Source organism: Parasteatoda tepidariorum, chromosome 4, assembly GCF_982258835.1.
Source record: "Parasteatoda tepidariorum strain Cologne lab strain chromosome 4, Ptep-v5.0, whole genome shotgun sequence".
NCBI classification, from domain to species: domain Eukaryota; kingdom Metazoa; phylum Arthropoda; class Arachnida; order Araneae; family Theridiidae; genus Parasteatoda; species Parasteatoda tepidariorum.
Window position 1 is genome coordinate 82,025,648 of NC_141758.1, and position 22,149 is coordinate 82,047,796.

At 29.4% G+C, this 22,149-nt stretch overlaps 1 protein-coding gene across 4 annotated transcripts in view; it reads right to left on the reverse strand.

Annotated features, from left to right (window-relative positions):
- Window positions 1–22,149, reverse strand: part of LOC107439403 (uncharacterized) — an 87,059-nt gene that overhangs the window by 7,214 nt on the left and 57,696 nt on the right. For all 4 annotated transcript variants that reach the window (XM_087161476.1, XM_087161475.1, XM_087161477.1 and 1 more), the window contains exon 3: window positions 21,300–22,115. In XM_087161476.1, the coding sequence (XP_087017602.1) occupies window positions 21,300–22,115 (816 nt within the window). The remainder of the gene's footprint in view (window positions 1–21,299; window positions 22,116–22,149) is intronic.

Genomic DNA, 22,149 nt, shown 5'->3' on the forward strand with positions numbered 1-22,149 from the left:
TTTGTAATTTTTCGCCTACATTTTTACGACGACGACAAATGAATCAACAGCAACGAAAGCATTCTTTAAAAAAAAAAATTGAAAGCATTGCTTTATAAAACTGAAGTGCCACAAATATCTTTTTTTTTAAATCTTTTTTTTTTATTATTTTGAAAAAAAAATTTTTTAATCGAGTCTTTTAATGTTTATGAGTTTTATGTTACTATTCATAAAGTACCTTTTATGAACGGTAGCATCTTCACTTGAATTCCATAAATAACTATCATTGTGGTTTACTGATTTTTTTTTACTATCATTTTGAGGTTTCAAAAGGAAATAAATAAAAAAGCAAATGCTACAGTTTGATTATTCCCAGCATTTTCAATCGGGTAATGCAATGCAGTATGCCCTTTAAATTTAAGTATAAAAAATGTACGAAGACACACGATATGTATAGATAATCTTCAAAAAGTTAGCATCGGAGTCCTCCCCCCCCCCTCGTCATTTGAACGGTACCCATGACAAAAACACTCGGAAATGTCGTGTAATGTTTTAACTCAAATCCCTAAAAATCCCTTGCGCATCCAAAAAATTCAACAACTTTCACTCTCCCACTAAAGGAAGAATTAATCAACTATGGCTCTCAAAATCGAGGTAAATCAGTTTTCCATTTGAGACCCTTTATCGTCGTTGGCATCATAAAGATTTGGCGAGTAATGATCAACAGGAACAGGTGCGGTTTTTCAATAGAACCCCTCCGCCCACTGCATCAATTATTCAGGTAGGGGAGAAACTTTTAGGCGAGACCTATAAGACAGCTCCTCCAAATGTTTGACAAAGTCAGACAAGGTCCATCAGACCGTTGACCCTAAGGAAACCTAGGAAGAGAAGGGGGGATGCGTTTAGGACATTAATTAGGCCCATCTTACAGTATGGTTTCCCTGTTTATAACTGTGCCTCAGTCACCAACTTGGGTAAATTGAAGAAGCTTCAACTCAGTGCTGCTAGAAATATTACTGAACTAAGACGCAGCTGTCCGAGAGAAGTAGTTCTCTATTAGGCTAATTTGCAACCTCTCCAAACTAGAAGAAAGGCCAACCTTACCAAACATTATAACAACGGTCAGCATAATAGAACATCCCTATATTTAAACAACTGGAATAACAATCAAAGACTTAAGAAAAACAGCTTCTTCAGTCAGGCTAAGCTTCTGTGTTTGCCTTATAATGAAATAGAGGCCCACTCCTTAAAATTTTGCCTGAATCCCTCAGAGGGTCTCCCAAGAATTTATTTCCACTTCGATTTTACTACCCCGCTCACCAAGAAGGTCTTCATTCCAGCTCATCTCTGACAGTTGACTTTAGAAATCATAAAAAAGATCCCATACAATGCTATAAAAATTTTTACGGACGGCATTTAACTGGGCGACTACGAAGGCCGTGGCATCTACATTGAGAAACCAGGGGATAGACTGTCTATCTGCCTAAACTGGACGACTACGCAGGCAGTGGCATCTACATTGAGAAACCAGGGGATAAACTGTCTATCTGCCTAAACTGGACGACTACGCAGGCAGTGGCATCTACATTGAGAAACCAGGGGATAGACTGTCTATCTGCCTAAACTGGACGACTACGCAGGCAGTGGCATCTACATTGAGAAACCAGGGGATCTGCTTCCTCAACCCTGACTTCTCATCGGTCTTCAAAAGTGAATTAATAGCAATTGAACAATGCCTTGAAGCTGTTATTAATGACCTAATTTTCATCGTTTTATCATTAATAATCTAAAATTAGGTTTTATGTCGGAAAGTTAGATTCCTAGTTCTTGTGCTACATGCAGTCTAATGAAGGATTCGTTTTTAGTTTATGTACAGTCCACAAAAAAAAAAAAAAAAAAAAAAAAAAAAAAAAAAAAAGATATCACCCTGAATAACTTTTGTTCTAATGATCGAATTTTGCAACCAACTTAGTCCCAGATAATAAAATAATTATTACAGCAATTTTTTCAATTAAACTAACCATTAGTTGTCATCAAATAAACGGTTTGGTTGATAAACAATTATCGAAAAAGTACTCTTAAATTAATCATTTATCTTGGGGATAATTTACAATTTAATTGAGTTTTAATCAGTGAAAATTATACCTTTAAACATTATTTTTATCGAAAGTAAAATATTAAATTTATAGGCCGAGAAGAAACAATAACTTTGAATTATGGAAAGTACAATCACTACTGCATTACCATTTTTTTTTCTTCCGTTTTCAAAATTAACTCTCTTGATATACAGTTATTTTAAAGATTGCAACGACAACTGAAAAGCTTTCTTCGACAGTTTCGGTTCTTCCTTTTAAATAAAAAGAAATTAAAACTGTAAAGCACAGGTATTACTTTTTAGTACTTTAGTATTAAAGAGCGTATTTTTCTCCTCTAGAATCTGTTATCAATTTTTAAACTCCCGCAAAAATAAAGTATTCAGTATTATCTTATCCTCTAACATTTATGGGTACTTACAGAGTGATGGGCGTTAAGAAGAGGGGCAAGTAACCTAAGTCATTTTTAGAAAAGAGGAGTTTTAAAAAAAAAAACAGTAATTATGTTACACAGAAAATATATATATTGTTTTGAATTTTTTTAAGGGGTGGGAGGCGGCTATTTTTAAAATCTCTTTATGGAGGTGATCAGTTATATGTCATATCACTCTATATAATTGTTTTTCCGTACTGTAGTTTGTCATTTGAAAATAAAGTTCAAATTGGCAAACGATGAAATATTAAATTTTCATAGCTTCGTAAATTAGTAAAATTTTTTCTTTTATTTTAATAAAAAGAAATGTGTCGGTATATGTTCTTATCAATGCATTTTTGTTGTATTCTTAAAGCGAAAATTTATTTGGGTAGTGGAGGTACGGAATTTCCCCACCAGCCTCGGAGGAATGGGTGCCCCGGACTAATATTGATCGATTAAAAGGAATTGGTTGTTCGGATTTTGAATCTATTGTTTTTAATTAAGCTTATTTTGATTATTAAAAAGGTTTTTTATCAAATTGAAAACGTAATTTAAATTATTTATTTGTTTCTTTCGCGTCATGCATTTTGATTTTTTTACGTTATTATTTGTGAATTTACCGTTTAAGTTTTTTACTAATATCCTTATTATTAATTATTGATATTAATATTTTTAATATAAAGATCAATTTTATAACAAAAAAAAATATTTGAAATAAAATTGTATCTTTATACAAATATAATAACAATAAAAAGACATTAAAACTAAAAAAAAAATTATTAGTATTGCCTAGGACAGCAGTTTTCAAACGGTGTTCCGCGGAACCCTTGGGTTCCGTAAAGATTCGCAGGAGTTCTGATAGTGAGTACTTTTTACAGCCGCAGACGGCTGCCCACCTAACTTTAACAACCTGCTTCTGCACCCTGAAGTCCAATGTCTAAGACATAGGTTCCAAAATGGTGTTCCACGGAACCTTATGGTACCTCAGAAAAGCTACAGTGGATCCACGAGTTAGTACTTTTTTATAGCTAATGATGAGTATTGAAACCTCAGATTATATTTAGATACAATCTATAATTTATTTAATCTTTCGGTTACTTTAAGAAATTATTTCTAATAAAATACCATTAAAAATAAATGGCATCTTTTAAAATAAAATATAATATTTCTAGCAACAATATAATGAATAAATTATGAAAACGACAAGCATTAGTAATTCTCATCGAGCTTTTCCGATTAAAATAATTATATTCTTTAATAAAGAAATATGCTTCTTTAATAACCATTTTCAACGTTTATTGCAGTTTTTCTAAATTTTCATTTCGAGGTAATCCATAATTCAGCTTATTTGAACTTATTTATATTATTTATTTCAATTTATTTATTTTTAACTTATGTGCCGTCCACAAAAAAAAAAAAATAAAAAAAAAAAATAAAAAAAAAAACAATTTACAAACTTTCGTTCTAATGATCGGATTTTCCCGAACTAAGTGTCAATCTTAATAGTTCTTGGGGGTGACCTAAAATATGCTAATTAATCAGCGCTATCTATTAATTAAGTTACGAAATCAGACACAAAAACGTACTTTCTCTGAATAAACATATATATATATATATATATATATATATATATATATATATATATATATATATATATATATATATATATATATATATATATATATATATATATATATATATATATATATATATATATATATATATATATATATATATATATATATATATATATATATATATATATATATATTTTTACATATTTGGATTCCTTATCTTCAAAATATAGGGGGAAGCCGCAACCTAGGAAATATGGTCCCCATAGTTTGGTCAGGAGAGCGATTCAAAGTTTGGACATATATATATATATATTTACATATTTGGAATCTAGACGCTTCTATTAGGGGGGGGGGAGTAAAATTTAGAAAAAAATTGGGTCGCAATAAAGGTTTATATATTTGGTGGTAGTCTAGAAAACAGCTAAAAAAAGTCGCCAGCGCAAATTAATATTTCAAGATAACCCACCATTGACTAATTCAAAGGAGGAATACTTAATTTTACTAGGGTGCTAAGCAACTAAGCTCTGTAAAAAAATTGAAATAATGTTCTGTGATTGCTCGGAAAATTGCTCGGCTCCTTTGAAAAGAAAATTTGAATCAATTTATAAATTATTTATGATTTTTTAAGTTTTTAGAATTTAAATACATGACCTTTTTATCTGATATTATTTAGATTATGTTGTCTTTGCTATATTTATTCGAGGATTTCATACTAAAAACAAATTAACATAACTTATTATAACTGTACACAAAATTTTATGGATAATCATTTTTCAGCTTTAATCGAGAGGCAAAAAAGATTGAACAAAAAAAAAAGTGCTTGAAAAATAAAATGTTGGTTGTATAGTAATTCTAATACACATTCACAAGGTTTTCTATAATTTACGATATTTCTTTTATTCTATAACTGAAGGAATTGCTGAATGTTTACTGGCATTTCAAAAACATTGGAATATGTTATGTTTAAGAATAAGACATTGAAATAATATGGTGTTTCATATTGTATAATTCATTGTTTAAACAATCGCTTCGTTCTGCTAGATATTTAGGTAATAAAGATGATAAAGATGATTAGCAAATAGCATCCTCATGTTTCGACACATTCTGAAACTTACGTTCTCAAATTCACCATAAAATGTCTGTCACACAGCATATTCTTCAATTACGATAAGCTACATTTACCACCAAATTCTGCAACTATGATTATTTTTTCTAATATATATCTGATCCAATACTCTCATTTTAAACAGAGTTCGTAAGGTACTTAAGATACTGAAATGGGGGCACAAAAACTTAAAAGATAAAATATTTAATTTCCTTAACTCAAAATATCTGGTCTCAAAATTTTAATTTTTAAGTTAAATATAACTTTTGCAATATTGATGCTCTTATGTTTTTAAAGACCACATGAATCCTGTTGAAATATTAAAATGCATATGTTTACTTTAACGAGTGTAAAATCCTTATCAAATTAATGATCAACATCCAAATGTAAAACAGTATAACTTATAACTGTTGATAAAAACTCAACTGGTTTCAAAAAACATGAAGAGGGAAGTAAAAGTCGACATGTTTCGAGCGTTCAAATATAATCGCCCATTCTCAAGACTTGTCAGGCTTGAATAACATGTGAGTTTTATTATTGGACGCTCAAAACATGTCTATTTTTATTATCATCTATTATTTTTAAAATCAATGAAGCTTTTATTTTTTCGATTCAGTTTCTTGGGATTATCCATTTAGTTACACAACATATAAAATTATTTCCATCGATATTAGAATAAGTTTTACATAAGTTATAAGCACAGGTTTTTCGATAGAAAAATAATAATAATTCAGTACTTTGTAAAAAATATGAATGCAGTGCAATTTTTTTTTCTTTTTTTTGTTGCAAGCCTTAACATTTTAATTTAAGGACATAAAAAAATTCCGTTTACAATTGAATTTTCAAAGGTCGAATGTGAAAATGGAATGTCCCCTAGCACCAGGAATCGAAATTAAATAGTAACAAGGACAAATATTTCAAACAAGCTAGCGTTTCCGAACTACTCGAAGTTGTTTGAAAAGTTATTTTTTATATATCGATTCCAAAGTTTATTCTACATATATTTTAGGGTATACTTTCAGAGTATTTCGATCGAGTTTATTTTTACACCCTTATTTGCTTAAAATTATTAAATAATTTGCTCAAAATAAATTATTCAAGCTATATGATTTAATGCTTTTATAGTACAGGGTTCATGCTCTACTATAAAAATAAAATTCAAGTACTTTTCAAGGACTTTTTAAGACTTATTATAAAATTCTCAAGGACTTAAATTTTAGTTAAAGATAGACTAAAATTTAACATTTTTAACTAAAATGTTTTGACGATAAATGTTAGTCGAAAATAGCAGTACTGAAAAATAAGACTTCCATTGCTCTCTCTCTTGATTTCGGAAAGTGATCTAAGTATATATATATAAAAAAACAACAAAAAAAAAACAAGGGTGATTGGCATCAAGTCGAGAATAAAATTCATGATGCATAAAAACGTCAGGTTTGAATTTTGCATTAAGGCTTATTTTAAGCTAGGTATACAAAGCCTGAATAAGCAAAGATTCGGGTAAAAGGGGGGAATGTTCTATGTAATACTGTGATATCAATTAGATATTTAAAAACAACTCTGCCGGGAGACTTTTATTTAATATTTAAAGTGGCAGAAGCATTTAGACAGTGAAATTTAAATTGTTCTTAAATATAATTTTGAAATTTCGACCACTTTTCAATTTAAGAAAATTAATCAATTATTGGATGTTGCGGCTTGATTATCATTTTAAATTTATTACCAGTCAACCATTTTAAATTGAAACAGATGCCAACTTTCACCCCAATACCTTCTGATAGATTCTTAGTAACAATTTTGGTCACTGACTTTTTTAATTAACTACTCATACTTGAATTAACTTTTTTTCAGTAGTATCGATCATACGCACTTGACATGGTCACGTGAATATGAATTGCAATGAGTAGTTTTCAAATCGAGTATAAATACGAAAATCGATGTTTGATATCGCAAAATGCGTGAATACGAATAGCGACATTGGATTTTAAACTCGCGGAAAAACTAATTGCGCTAAAAAAACGCTTAAGTACAAATCGCGATATTAGATTTTTAAATTGCTTTAATGGGAATTGCGAGTACGATTTTTGAATCACGCGAAAACGAATTGCAACACCAGGCATTAAAGTGGACAAAAATAAAAAAAGCAGAACTTTTACAACGCAGGTCACTAGGAGGAGGGGGGAGTGTTCTATATGATACTGAGATTTATAAAAGCAACTTTTAACTATGCTGGGAGATTTTTATTCAATATTTAAAGTGGCAGAAGCATTTAGACAGTTAACTTTAAATTTTTCTTAAATATAATTTTAAAATTTTGACCACTACTATATTAAAAAAAATTAAGCAATTATAGGAAGGCGCGACTATTAAATTATTTACTAATGAAAAATATATCACATCTTTACAGTAACTAATTCAAGAGAAAGCTTACTTCTACTTTCAAGAATCGCGATATTGGGTTTTAAAATCGTGTGAATATGAATCTTGATATTGGCTTATAAAATTGCATGAATATTAATCGCGATTTTGGATTTCAAAATCGCGTGAATATGAATCACGAAATTGGATTTTAAAATCGCATGAATATGAATCACGAAATTGGATTTTAAAATCGCGTGAATATGAATCACGATATTAGATTTTAAAATCGCGTGAATATGAATCACGATATTGGATTTTAAAATCGCGTGAATATGAATCACGATATTGGATTTTAAAATAGCGTGAATATGAATCGCGTTTTTGGATTTTAAAATCGCGTGAATATGAATCGCGTTTTTGGATTATAAAATCGCGTGAATATGAATCGCGATTTTGGATTTATAAAATCCCGTGATTACGAATCACGCTGTTGGATTTTAAAGACACGAAAATACAAATTGCGATATTGAATTTTTAAATCGCGAAAATAAGAATCACGATGCATAATTTTTAGATCACGTGAATACGAATCGCAGGGAGTAAATTTGGATTTTAAACTCACGAGAATACAAATCGCGATATTGGGTTTTAAAAACGCTTAAATACAAATCGCGATATTGGGTTTTAAAAACGCTTAAATACAAATCGCGATATTGGATTTTGAAATTGAGTGAATTGGAATTGCTAGTACGATTTTTAAATCGCGTAAAAAAATTGCAACACGTAAGTTTTAAATCAGTTAAATACAAAAATCGATGATTGATATTAAAATCGTTTGATTAAAAATCGCGATTTTAGCAAATTCCGGTGCAGTTCCTAATATTTAAAATTCCAAAAATCAGTCAAAAAAAAAAAAAAAATATCGGCGCTCGTAACGAAACGCTTAGACTCCTTTCCACTTTATAGCAGAAGTCCCGGTAATCCGACTATCGTTCGGGCGGCTTGGGTTTCTCCAATAGGACTTCCCAAAAATTTTAGTTTTTGGAACATGGTCGGAAATTTTCAAAATTGGGGAAAAAAAGCGGATTTCCGCTTTTTTGTGGAAGTCTTTCATCCCTGCAACACATAATAATTAAATAAGTATAATACGAAGATCGGTGATTGATATTAAAATCGCCTGAATAAGAATCGAGATTTTGTCAGAATCTGGCGCAGTTCCCAATATTTAAAATTCCTAAAATCAGCCAAACGTACATAAAATCCTAAAATCAAACAGTACGTGTCATCATCTGAAAGACGGGGAAATCATTCTATCACACTTACGCGCGTCAAAAGTTAAACATAGAAATACTGGAAATATGGCTGTTTTCCTGAGTTTTCGATACTTTTCAAGGTCATTTCGAAATTTTCAAGGATTTAATATCATTTTCAAGTATTTCTAGGGGCCCTTGAAAATCAAAATGAAATTCAAGTACTTTTCAAGGCTTTTTCAAGGCCGCGGGAACCCTGTAGTATAATAGTAAACGGGGCTTCCATCGCATATTCTTAAAATTGATACCGCTATCATTAAATAAATGGAATAAGCTTAGATAAGTAATAAAAGTTAATTTTTTACTCGATCAAATATATGTTTCAATCAAACAGATTTCATTCTGAAAATAGCGAAATTATTGAGATGTCCCTTGGAGCAATATCATTCTTATCCTCCTTTGACGAAATATAGAAAAAATTGGTTTTCACAGTTTCTGTAAAAAGTATGTTAGCTTTCATGGCATTTTTTTTTTTTTATCAAAATAAGTTCGGAAATTGCGTATTTCTTATTGCTTTTTTAAAAAAAAAAATCAGATGATTCTAAAATTGGCACGGTTTCGAAATCTTCTTACAAATTTCAATTTTTAGTATACTACAATATTCAATTTTTAGCATTTTCCTACTTAACAAAATAAGGTATTTTCCTGATAACAAATTATACTACAATAATATCTTAGGAATCGTGCTAAAGTAAAAAATTAAACAAAATAGTTTAGTATCATATATTATCCGGAAAAAAATCTGCATAAAGAAAGAGTAAGATATAATGACATAATTAGTGAATCACACGTGGTTATTTAATTAAAAATTTAATTTCGCAACTAAGATGCCCTCCTGGCGTTTCCCCTCTCTCTTTGAATATGATTATTAGGGAAGCATATTTCTTTATCAGTAAATTAGGTAAATTTGATTTGAAAAGCTTGGCGACAAATGTCATTGCATTTTTTTAAATGCATCTCTTTTTCATAATTTATTCATGACATTATTATTAAAATTGTATATTGCATTTTTTTCTTAAAAGTGAATTTTCTTTTTATTGTTAATTCAATTACAGCTTACTTTCAGCACCTCTTTAACTCTCCCACGGAACCCTAGGGTTCCGGGGAACAAAACTTGGGAAACGCTGACTACTTAAAACTACTTTTAATTATAAGGAAATCTGAAGATTTCTTGTCTATATAAGTAGATCATACGTATTGTGTGCGTATATACAGAGAGCAAAATAAAAAACTGGCCACTCTGAATAACTTTTGATCTAATTATCAGATCTTTCCGTTCTAGGACTCCATCTTAACGGTTTGAGGGAGTGGTCTCAAATAGGCTAATTAATTGATGCAGGCAATATTTTAAGCTATGAAATCAGACGCAAAAGTGCACTTTTTCTGAAACATACTTTATTTCAACGGATTCTGGTTTCTGATCCCAAAATATAGGGGGTAGCAACAATCTGGAAAATATGGTCCCCATAGTTTGGTCAGGAGAGCGATCCAAAGTTTGGATCCTTTAATGTTAATTTTATTTTTTGTGTATGGCGCCATATCTGGAGAACTTTTTAAGCACATTGAAAATTCTTTACACACAATTATAAAATTCGTTTAATCAAAGATTGACCTATGCAAAAAATAAATTTTAGTAAATATTTACTATTTTTCATTATTTCATCTAGCAATAGTCAAAAAATTTTTGAATTATAAGGCATAAAATTTTTTACATCACTTTAAAGTATCTAATTTTACATAGAGAAATCGAATTTTTGAAAAATCGAACCTTAAAAAGGTCGTATATTTTATAACTGTAGAGGAACCTTAATCAGAAGTAATATCAACGTTGATAATTTCGTGATGCATGGGAATGACGTCACCGAATTAGCATTTTAAATGTACATGAAACCATGTGTTTCTTTTATTGATACTTACGCTTTTAAAGTGTGTTTCTATAAATTTAATTAGTAGAAAATCTACAAGAACCAATGAAATAAAACTAAAGTTATCTATTAAGTCATAGGAAAATTATGGTAAATTTTGAATATCACTTTTTAAACGATACTATGGGTATAGTTTATGTTTCTTTTAGTGAGTTGAACTCAGATTATGTTAAACCTAATAGTATGAAGACGCGCCGTAATAAACAACACATAATAATAAAAACATGAAGGTTGTATATTAGGTGATAGGAGTGTGTAGGGAGATGATATTAGGGTACTTAATCCATTTCAGAGGGCGGTAAAATTTGTTTTACCACACTATCTATATAACGCATCTTGGTATAATAGCCACTCATTACCACAGTACATATAATGGCTATACTGACACATTTAATTTAGCATTACTGGCATCAATACTAGTTTGACGATTTTGTGTGGCCTTCGAAATAAGCACTGATAGTTCGCTAGCCAAAAATTATTACGAAAATATTAATGTTCTTACTAATTATTATCGAGTATTACAATTGATTAATTTTGGTAATAGGTACAAATTAAAAAAAGTATTGTTTTAAAATGCTAGATTAACGGAAAAAAGTACTTACTCATGTATATAAACAATAAAAAATTAACCTATTGTAATTGACACCAATGATGCTGAATTAATTTTAATCATAGGTGCAACTGATATTACGTTAATTGGTGTGTGTTTTTAAAAAACTAAATACACTTGTTGTTGTTGATTTACGTCGCACTAGAGCTACATAATGGGCTATTGGTGACTGTCTGGGAAACATTCAAGAGGATGATCCAAAGAAATGTCATCACAATTTTGATCCTCTGCAGATGGGACGGCACCCCCGCTTCGATAGCCCGACGACCTGCGTGCGAAGTCGAGCACTTTACGGTAGAACAGTTTAGCGAGGATCAATACCGCACACCCTCAGACCCTATGTAGATTGATCCAAGTGATCAACCACCCGCACACTTACCGCAGACAGTTTATTATTACTTTATTAGTTTATTTAAATAGTCGAAAAAATTTTGAACTGTGAGGTATACAATTTTTTGCATCATATTGAAGTATATAATTTCACATGGCTAAATACAAATTTGATCGAAATCAGTTGAATAGTTTCTGAGCAATCGAAATTTCAAAAAGTCGTACATTTAAAATTTCATTTCTCAGGAACTATTTAACCAACTACGCTCAAACTTTGTATTGTGCCATGTAAAATTAGTAATGTATTCAAATACTTAAATTGTGCTAACTATTCCAATTTATTAGCAAAATAATTCTTTTGTAAAACACAAAAACATATAAAAAAAACCACTGTAGTGATTAGTACGATAAAATTACAACACGAATTTTTTTATACTCTAACCAAATATTATTTACTGTCATTTAATTACAGTTGAAGCGGTTAAAGTTAAAAGAAAGTATGTAACATTTTTACGAAAATAAGTGTTTTGTTGGTTTTAGAATATCAATCACCGATTATCAAATACCGTGAAATTTTCCCGACTGCCTAAAGAGGAGAATCCAACAATTTGGAAGCAATTAGAACAATCTCTCTATAATTGACATAGTTTTTTTTCTTTTTTTTCTTTCTCGAAAGTGAAGATTTGTAACATGTCCCTTTTAACCCTCCTGGCGTTTCCCTCTCTCTTAGTTTCTTAACAAGCGGCAGACACATTTTAGAAAGATGCTGCCAAAAGTGTCGAGGGTCGGACAAAAGGTATGCTTTCCCCTTTCCACTTCAATTTGTGGTTAAAAGGGGTGATTATCGGTCTAGGAGGTCCAGGTGGGTCATGACAGTTTGATGGATGAATCGCGTATGTGATTCACTTTTCCGAAAGTCATTTTTGAACTGTAGTCAACATTGCACTTTCCTCTGAAATATCAAGCAATGAAGAAGACATTTTTACTGATAAGATTATTGCTTTCAGGTTAAATTACACTTTTTCTTGTCCTTTGAGCTTTGACAATGATAACGTTGATATATAACATCAAAGGTTGTTATCAATATCCCCTGTGATGGTACTGAATAGGTTCTTTCTACTGATATTTTTTCCTTCCTAGCTCTTTTGATTTCTGTTATTTCCCAGATACAATTGCCAAGTTTTAAAAAAAAAATGTGCATCCTTTTTAATTTACTTCAGTTCTAAGTTCATGTAGGATGAGAACAATTTCGTTGATATACGTGTTAGTAACAAATCATATTTACCTTTTTAATCCATATTAATGATATCTTTGAATTTAAAGAAATAATTAATAGTACTTATATAGTACTTATATAATAGTACTATAGATACGAAATATAACGGCAATTCAGTGGATATTATATATTCATGTATAATGGCTCTTTTTCTTTGAGAGGGAGAAAAAGCTTTTGTTAAGCGCTACTGTTTCAAAACGAAATATCCATTTTTAATTCATCGTTTACGCGATTGAGTAAAAATCGTTAGGTATTCTAATAGCGATTTATAAAACTTCAAAAAATACGAATTTCTATTTACACTAGTAGTTATTAAGCAAAACTGCATTTTTCATTATATTTTTTCATAGTAAAAATAATATTAAGAATGAAAACAAATCAAAATCTTATTAAATTTCGCATGCAAGGAATAAATATCAGTACAAGAATCAAAATCTAATCTAATCTTCGCATGCAAGGAATGGTATCGCATATAAGCCGAATATACAGAAATATCAGTACAAGAATCATTGCAAGAATATTTTTTCAAGCAAGGGCGGGATCAGGGGAGGGGGAATTGTACCCCTGTCGGGCATGCCCCCCCCCCTCCCATCGGGAAAATTTTAAAGTCTCGCCCGGAAAATAGTCTGGTCACATTTTTTTCTAAATTATGTCAAAAATTCTTTTACAAATGCCTAATAAAAAATTTTGTAGTTGACTTTTTATCTATTTATTCTTAAGAATTAGTAACAAAAATTAGTAAAATATATTGTGAATTCTACGTAATTATAGTTTCACTGCACTACCCATAACTTTACCTGTGCATTGTCAAACTAGAGACTGGATGCGATTAGACATAGGTGAAATTGAAGACTTTTCGAAGTCCCGTAGAAATCCTTTCCCACAGACACATCTTCATTTTCTTGGAAACTTATCTTTCAAACTGCTATTCTTTCTTCTGGAAAACTGAGAAGGGGATACACAGGTCCTCTTCTTTGCGAATTCTTTTTTATGTAATGTGTTTATCAATGGTTTATGTGATCACATAATTTCTTTTTGAAATTTTCAAGCAAAATGAAAGTATAAGAACAAAATAAATTTTTTTTTAATTTTTTAATCTTTTTTTTTAAAAAATACTATTAATTGAGGAAAATCATTTACTTATTCGGATTCAAGGTTTATATTTTAATTAACACAATAAATATGCAGTCGGAAAAAAAACAGTAACAAAATATTTTTAATTTATTATCTTTTTTATCATTTTCTTGCATTGATTCTTTTTATCATAGCATTGATTCTTTGCTATTTTGTCAATTGCTTTAATTTCGTGTGAATGATTTTTACAATATAAATCAAACGATAATATATATTGTAAAAAAAGTACGTCACAGTAACAGAATTTAAATATACAAAAATAAACATATTTTTAAAAATTTTTGGTTGTATTGATTTAGTATAATTAATATCAAGTAAATTTTTTTCATGAAAAAAATTAACTCTTTGCACCATGATGACCTATAGAATCAGTTATTCCAAATATGTTTCTGAGACACCATTTAGATATATTGTCTCCGACTCAAAGGTAAATAACTATACTTCTAGCTGACAACACTAATTTTTTCCGCCTATAGAATAGAATATAGTGCATGCAAAATCGGAAAAAAAAATCGTTGCTCTGCTTTTCTTTTTCTGTGAAACAAACTGACAATAATTACAACCTGTAAACATGACATAAAAATACTTTGTCATAAAAAAGTACTACGATTATGCATTATTCAAGGTGCACACCTTTTGTATGGCAATTAAATGACATAGAAAAGAATTACACAAAAAAAGGAAGATATTTTCAAAATTGGAAATGGTAAATAGAATGAATATGGGGTTTTATATTTTTATTCGTTAGTTTATATATTCATTACTTTATATTCTTATATTCATTAGTCTATATTTAATTTTTATAAGTAGGATATGTTTGCTTTTTTTCTTTTCTTTATAGAACCTAACTTAGCTGAAAAAAAAAATTAAAAAAAACTTATGTGTATAAGTATAAAAATCTATTAAAATATAAATATTGCTTTCCCCCGAATTCCATTCTTTCATCCCTCTTCAAAGTCAAGAGATAGGAAATGACTGACGTATAATAGGAAATGAGCTATGGGATTGCAAATTCAGGTTTTTAAGTCGAACGTCATCGAACTAGTCACTCCTTCTATTCAGAATAGATAAGGGTAGGATTTCTTTTCTAGGGGGGTGGCGGAGGAAGAACTGAAACTACCTGAACCTATGAACTTTTGAAGCATATCATACAATTGAGAATTTGTAATTTTTACACATGTTTTAAACATAATTCAACTGATATTTTAATTAACATTAACCTGTTTAACATTTTCTCATTTAAATAAATATTTTATTGCATAACTTCGTTTGTATTTTATAAATACTATTTAATTGAATAAAGTAAGCTATATATAAATGAATTTTAATGAAGTTGCTATATTTTGTATTTCTAACGAGGTTATCAGTATAATTTTATCTTTCATCTAATTTTCCTTTTTATTTTTGAATTATTACTAATACATTTAAGCAGATCAAATTTAGGAATAAAGTTTTCGGGATCTTTAGCTTCAAATTTGCAAAAAAATTAAACCTTATTGCACTACTTTTGTAACATATCAACTAATGAAAAGTTGCAATAACAATTTTTTTAAAAAAATTAAATTTTTTAAAGAAAAAAGTATTATACGTATTACTCTATGGTTTCAAATTATATGTGCTAAGAAATATTTCGTGTAATAAAACTTGCCTCCCTGTCCACTATATTTACTATTTATAACAGTAACACTTTAAGAATATTTTATTTATAGTAATTAGCAATGTATTTAAGGAGCTTGTGGGTTATGGATATACTTGAGATTATGGTAGGGCGCAAGAACTTGTTATCACTTAAAACGAAAACATATAAGAGGTTGCATTATGCCTTATAAAATAAATTACACCGTCATTTATGAATTCAAAGATATACAATTCCTAAGAATGAAAAAAAACATCATGTCTTTCATATTTATTCCCAAATATTATTATTATTCATTCTAAATTTACTGAAGCTCTTATTTTAAGTTTTATTATTTTCCTGCAGTCGAGAATTTCTCTAAAAGAATCGCAGAAATTACAGTGACAAATCTTCTCTGCATTTCACATTTCTCTAACTTAATGCAATTTTTGATCATAAATAGAAAAGAAAGCGATAGGCGAAACTCACTTCATCCGAACACTTATAAGCGGAGTCTAGATTATATTTACATCACAATAAGGCTTGTTTATTGCTTATTTCAAATGAAACTTCTAAAAACGATTTCAATAACTTAACAAGATCATCACGTAACTAGAATTATCATTTACTTTAGTATTTAGACCGTCAATAGATGAATATTCTAGTACGAATGACAGTACTGTAATACTTAATTTGATTGTGTTAAATTAATGGAATATTAGGGGGAGTGGAAAGTAAGGTCATTTCGGTGCAGTTGGTATTTGTTAGCAAGATTTTATTTTTAATCAACACTGTATTCACCCTCGTTAACAACAACTTTCAAATTCCGGATTGTTTAAAATGTATATCGTAATGTGAGTGACATAAAAAATTTACAATTTATTTGATTATTTGCAAGGATGGAAAAAAATGTTTGGTATATTAAAACTCACTTAGTTATTTGAAGTTTTAAAAACTTGTAATTTTTTTTTACATAATTTATTAAGAAAATTTAAATTTATTATTAAACTTAGTTGTTTTTACTGAAACAAGCTATAAATCGTTTTCTTTAAAATGTATATCGTAATGTGAGTGACAAAAAAATTTACAATTCATTTGATTATTTGTGTGGATGGAAAAAAAATATTTGGTATATTAAAACTCACTTAGTTATTTGGAGTTTTAACAGCTTGTAATTTTTTTTAATATAATTTATTAAGAAAATTTAAATTTATTATTAAACTTATTTGTTTTTACTAAAACAAGCTATAAATCATTTTCTTTAAAATGTATATCGTAATGTGAGTGACAAAAAAATTTACAATTCATTTGATTATTCGTGTGGATGGAAAAAAAATATTTGGTATATTAAAACTCACTTAGTTATTTGGAGTTTTAACAGCTTGTAATTTTTTTTAATATAATTTATTAAGAAAATTTAAATTTATTATTAAACTTATTTGTTTTTACTAAAACAAGCTATAAATCATTTTCTTTAAAATGTATATCGTAATGTGAGTGACAAAAAAATTTACAATTCATTTGATTATTCGTGTGGATGGAAAAAAAATATTTGGTATATTAAAACTCACTTAGTTATTTGGAGTTTTAACAGCTTGTAATTTTTTTTAATATAGTTTATTAAGAAAATTTAAATTTATTATTAAACTTATTTGTTTTTACTAAAACAAGCTATAAATCATTTTCTTCAAAATGTATATCGTAATGTGAGTGACAAAAAAATTTACAATTCATTTGATTATTTGGGTGGATGGAAAAAAAATATTTGGTATATTAAAACTCACTTAGTTATTTGGAGTTTTAACAGCTTGTAATTTTACTAATTTAATAAAACGTATTTACAAATGAAAAGAATTTCGATTTCCTCTCTATCCATGAAAATGTTTCAATATCATTAAACTAAAGTACAAATAAAACTAGTGTCATAGGTGATGGGATTTTAGACAAACGCCGAGAAAGTCCAGAACATTACATGAAGAGGAGAGAATGTTTTTAGAGTTAACTTCAATTGCAAGAATTGTTTTGAAATATATTTTGTAAGCAAAAAAAATCTTTTTTTTTAAAAAAAACAATTAATTAATTTAACTAAATTAGTTAAATATTATAGAAAATTGGTAATATTAAAAATTCATAAATTAGTTCATTAAATATTACATTATTATATAGAGAAGAAATAATTTGCTGGAATTTACACTAAAATTAAATGAATTTTCGAAAAATATTTGAAATTTAAAAATACAAAACGATTTAAAACATTTAAAGATTTAGTATAATAAATTAAGCAATAAATATTGAATAAAATTCAATCTATCGAATAAGTTGAACAAAAAAAAAAATAACCTGTTTATTAAAGGTAAACTTTTAGTTTGAGTGGGGGTTCAAAAATCAAAAAGAATGCAAAATATTCACATCTATTCAAACAGAAATACTATAGCACAGTGAGTGATTTACGATGACAGCTTATACGCCTCTCAATTTGTGAGCAGTAGGAGGTTGAGGGGGAAGGAAATATTCTAGAGGAGAAAAAGACGGGTTCGCCGCTCTAGAGGCAGATCGTGAACCCGTGAAAACACGGGCAAGCCGCTTTGAGCATGGAAATCAAGCCCGTAAAATAACGGGCTTGACGCCAGGAGGGTTAAGACGTCATTTAAGGTACTGAGATATATTAAGATGCTTAAAAATTTTGGCTACGTATTCGACAGCTTTTTATATTCAGTAACTTTATACTCTTTGTATTGACTAATAAAACATCAACACTATTTTAGATAATCTATGTTGAAGTCACAAAAAAAAAAAATCTATAATTTATGTTATTTTTTCGAAAAAAATAGTATGCTTAGTAAACAAGCAGCTGTTTTGCATTAAATAATTTTAACAGCGGAATGTTTTTTATTTCTTAACAAGGTTTTATTCTTAGCTAGCAGACAATAATTCTTTAAAAAAAAAACTAGACTATAATTTAAAAAGGAACTTTACGTTAAAGAAAACCTAAATTAACGTACTAAAAAAATTAATTAGTATATTAATGAAGAAATAATAAACGTTGTAGGGTAAAGAATAAGAATTTCAAAAATGTTAAAATTGAATTAAATAGTTGGTAAAATAGTTATGCGAAACACTTCCGGACAGATGATTAAAAAATTTCTTTTAAGATTGAGACTATGTGCGGTAAACCAACCAGTGAAGGTACATTTCATAGTTTTCTTTAAAAAAATAAGATTTTAAACGTTTTAATTTAGATTGATTGATAACAGTAGCCTACTACCTAACAATAGGAAATCATCCCACCCCTTAAAAAAATTCAAAAAAATATTTTTTTTTTCTGTGTAACATAATTACTGGTTATACACTTATATTTATAATTGAAAACATTAAGATGCGAATTGAATATTCAACAATTGTTTTTCCTTTCAAAAATCCTCTTTTTCTAAAAATGACTTGCCCCTCTTCTTAACCTCCAAAAGTACCCATTAATGTTAGACGATAAGATAATACTGAAAAGAATCTATTAGTTTCACAAAACAGTTCTTTTAATGATAAAAGATATAAAATCGCTCAAATGAGTCGAACAACCAGCTCAAAGAATCATTTAAATACTGTAATGTTAAAGTATTAAAAATCGACACACAAATCAACTCTTTGAGGCAATAATAATGTTAAGAGATAGGATACAGTTCGAAAGAATCGATTCATTTGACTTAATGATTCATTTGATGCTAAGAGAAGCAAACAGTTCATTGAATCATTAATTCGATTCTCAACTTTCTTTTTCCTATTTCAGTTTGTTTTCATCCAATCAGAGGATCGTATTCATATTTCAATTTATTATCCAATCAGCGCAACAATTTCATTTTCTGTAGCTTTCGCTTCTTGATTTTGAATAAACGATAACATGGAACTCCGCTTTGCTTTATTTTTACAGAAGGTTAAAAATTGATAACAGATTCTAGTGGAGAAAAATACGCTCTTTAATACTAAAGTACTAAAAAGTAATACCTGTGCTTTGCAGTTTTAATTTCTTTTTATTTAAAAGGAAGAACCGAAACTGTCTAAGAAAGATTTTCAGTTGTCGTTGCCATCTTTAAAATAACTGTATATCAATAGAGTTAATTTCGCAAATGGAAAAAAAAGGTAATGCAGTAGTAATTGTACTTTCCATTATACAAATTTATTGTTTCGTCTCGGGCCCATAAATTCAATATTTTACTTTTGATAAAATAATGTTTTAAATTGTAAATTATCCCCAAGATAAATGATTAATTTAATAGTACTTTTTCGATAATAGTTTATCAACCAAACCTTTTACTTATTGACAACTAATAGTTAGCTTAATTTTATTTTATTTTATAACCGTCGTTGAACAGCCGACCCAATTTCATGGGTTTACGACTACTGATGTTCAACTCCGTAGAATCTTAATTTTAAATCAATCCAGAAGACAAGGAAACTCCTGGATCAGTACCCCCAGAGGTATTGATTTGTTATGGGAACATGGAGGATTTTGACACTCGACAGATTTAACATGCATCAGTCACCATTTACAACACGGGGAGTCTTCGGCCGGCGAGGATCGAACCCACGACCGCTTGGACATGCCCTACCGACCAGGCTATCCCAGCCTTGGTTAACTTAATTGAAAAAATTGCTGTAATAATTATTTTTCAACCTTTTATTTGATGACAACTAATGGTTTGCTTAATTGAAAAAATATTGTAATAATTATTTTATAATTGATTGTAATAATTATTAATATAAAATTGCAGTAATAATTGTTTTACAATCTAGGACTAAGTTGCAAAACTGATTATAATTGCGTGGCTCTATGTTTTCGCTGGCAGGCTTAAGGGCCACCTACTCTGTGGGAATTATTTGGTTGAGGGGGAAAACTGATTATTAATTTTATATTAGTATTGTTACATAAAGTGTAGTTCGTTCACCAGGGGTTGACACTTGCTCCATAATTTCCTCGGAAGAAGAGTTCATTTCAGAGCGAGAGTAAGAGGGAAAAACATATCCGCGCTTAAAACTGAAACAACCGTTCATGCACGCCAAACACTAACAGTGAATTCTTATTAAGTCACTTACTTCGCTTTATCATCTGCTATTATACCTTTCGTTACTCTATCCAATTAAATACATTTTAAATTTAAAAACGGCTGTGTGCCCAGCAAAATGCTTTAAAAAAGACAAACTTATTCACTCCAAAGAGAGAAATATCATCAGATTTATAAAATATTTAATGTTAAGAAAATGTACATAAAGATTGCGAAATATTTTTGTCATACGATCGCCAAAATAACAACTTTTTTTAAGATTGTTCTCATCCTTCTCTCAAAAATAGCGAAATAGTATCGTTGCGTACCACGTGATGAAGGCGGAGCCAAGTGCCAACTCCTGGTGAACGAACTATCAAGACAAAAATGCTGTATAGAGAGGCGAAATATCTACCGAGGGGCTTCACAGAAGGTAAAGCTTGACTTACCCTACCCCTGTAAACGGCACACGAAATATAAGTGTTCAAGGAAATAGTCACTTTTTAAAAAAATATTTCAAAAAAGTTCATATTTACCTCGTCCAAAAAATAGTAGCAATATCTAAACTGCTGCAAATAATACTCTTCGCAATCAAAATCATGTCCGTCAATAGCAAGTGAAGATCTTCGTGCCAATAAACATTTCTCTATAATAGATTTTGAGGCACTGTGCAGTAGTAACAACCTAGTTGAAATTAGTGAAACAGCATCAGACATTAAAGCTTCGATTTCTCTATTATGATCATCAGAGTGATTACCTTCGTCAAAAATTACATTGAGCACTATTTTTTGCAGATAAGAGATTGAATGCTCAATAAAGACTGTAGGCAGATATCCATCATTTGACTCATGTTTCTCAAAATGATCAAATAATCTATCTTCAACCATTTTTAAAGCTCCTTGGGTATCTAAAATCCTATCAGGATTTATCTCATTTGCATTTCTAAAAAAGCATTCAACATCACTTATAAAAGATTTTAAGTATTCTTTTGAACTCTGGGTCTTGGGATTCAAGAAATTAACCGTATCAATACTAAAAAGAAGTGAAATAAGCTGCTGACGTGTTTCATTGGAGCTATTTCTAAGCGCTTTTAAGATTGTATCAATTAGAATATATTCAGGCTTATCTGTATGAATGATTTCTTTTAGCTCGCAGATAATTGAATGAGCTTCTAACTCATCTTTGTTCAGGGAAATTTCTACGGGAGGGTGAAGAGAGATATAATCAGATTCTTGAGTGACTTCTTTAGCTTTTATGAGAATACTACAGAATTTTTGAGCTCTGTTGTTTTCCTTGATGACTTCTAAGGTCTTCTGAAAGTTCTCCTTAAGTCGCACATGCGAAAAACACACCTATATAAAATAAAATTATAATTAAGACCCGGTA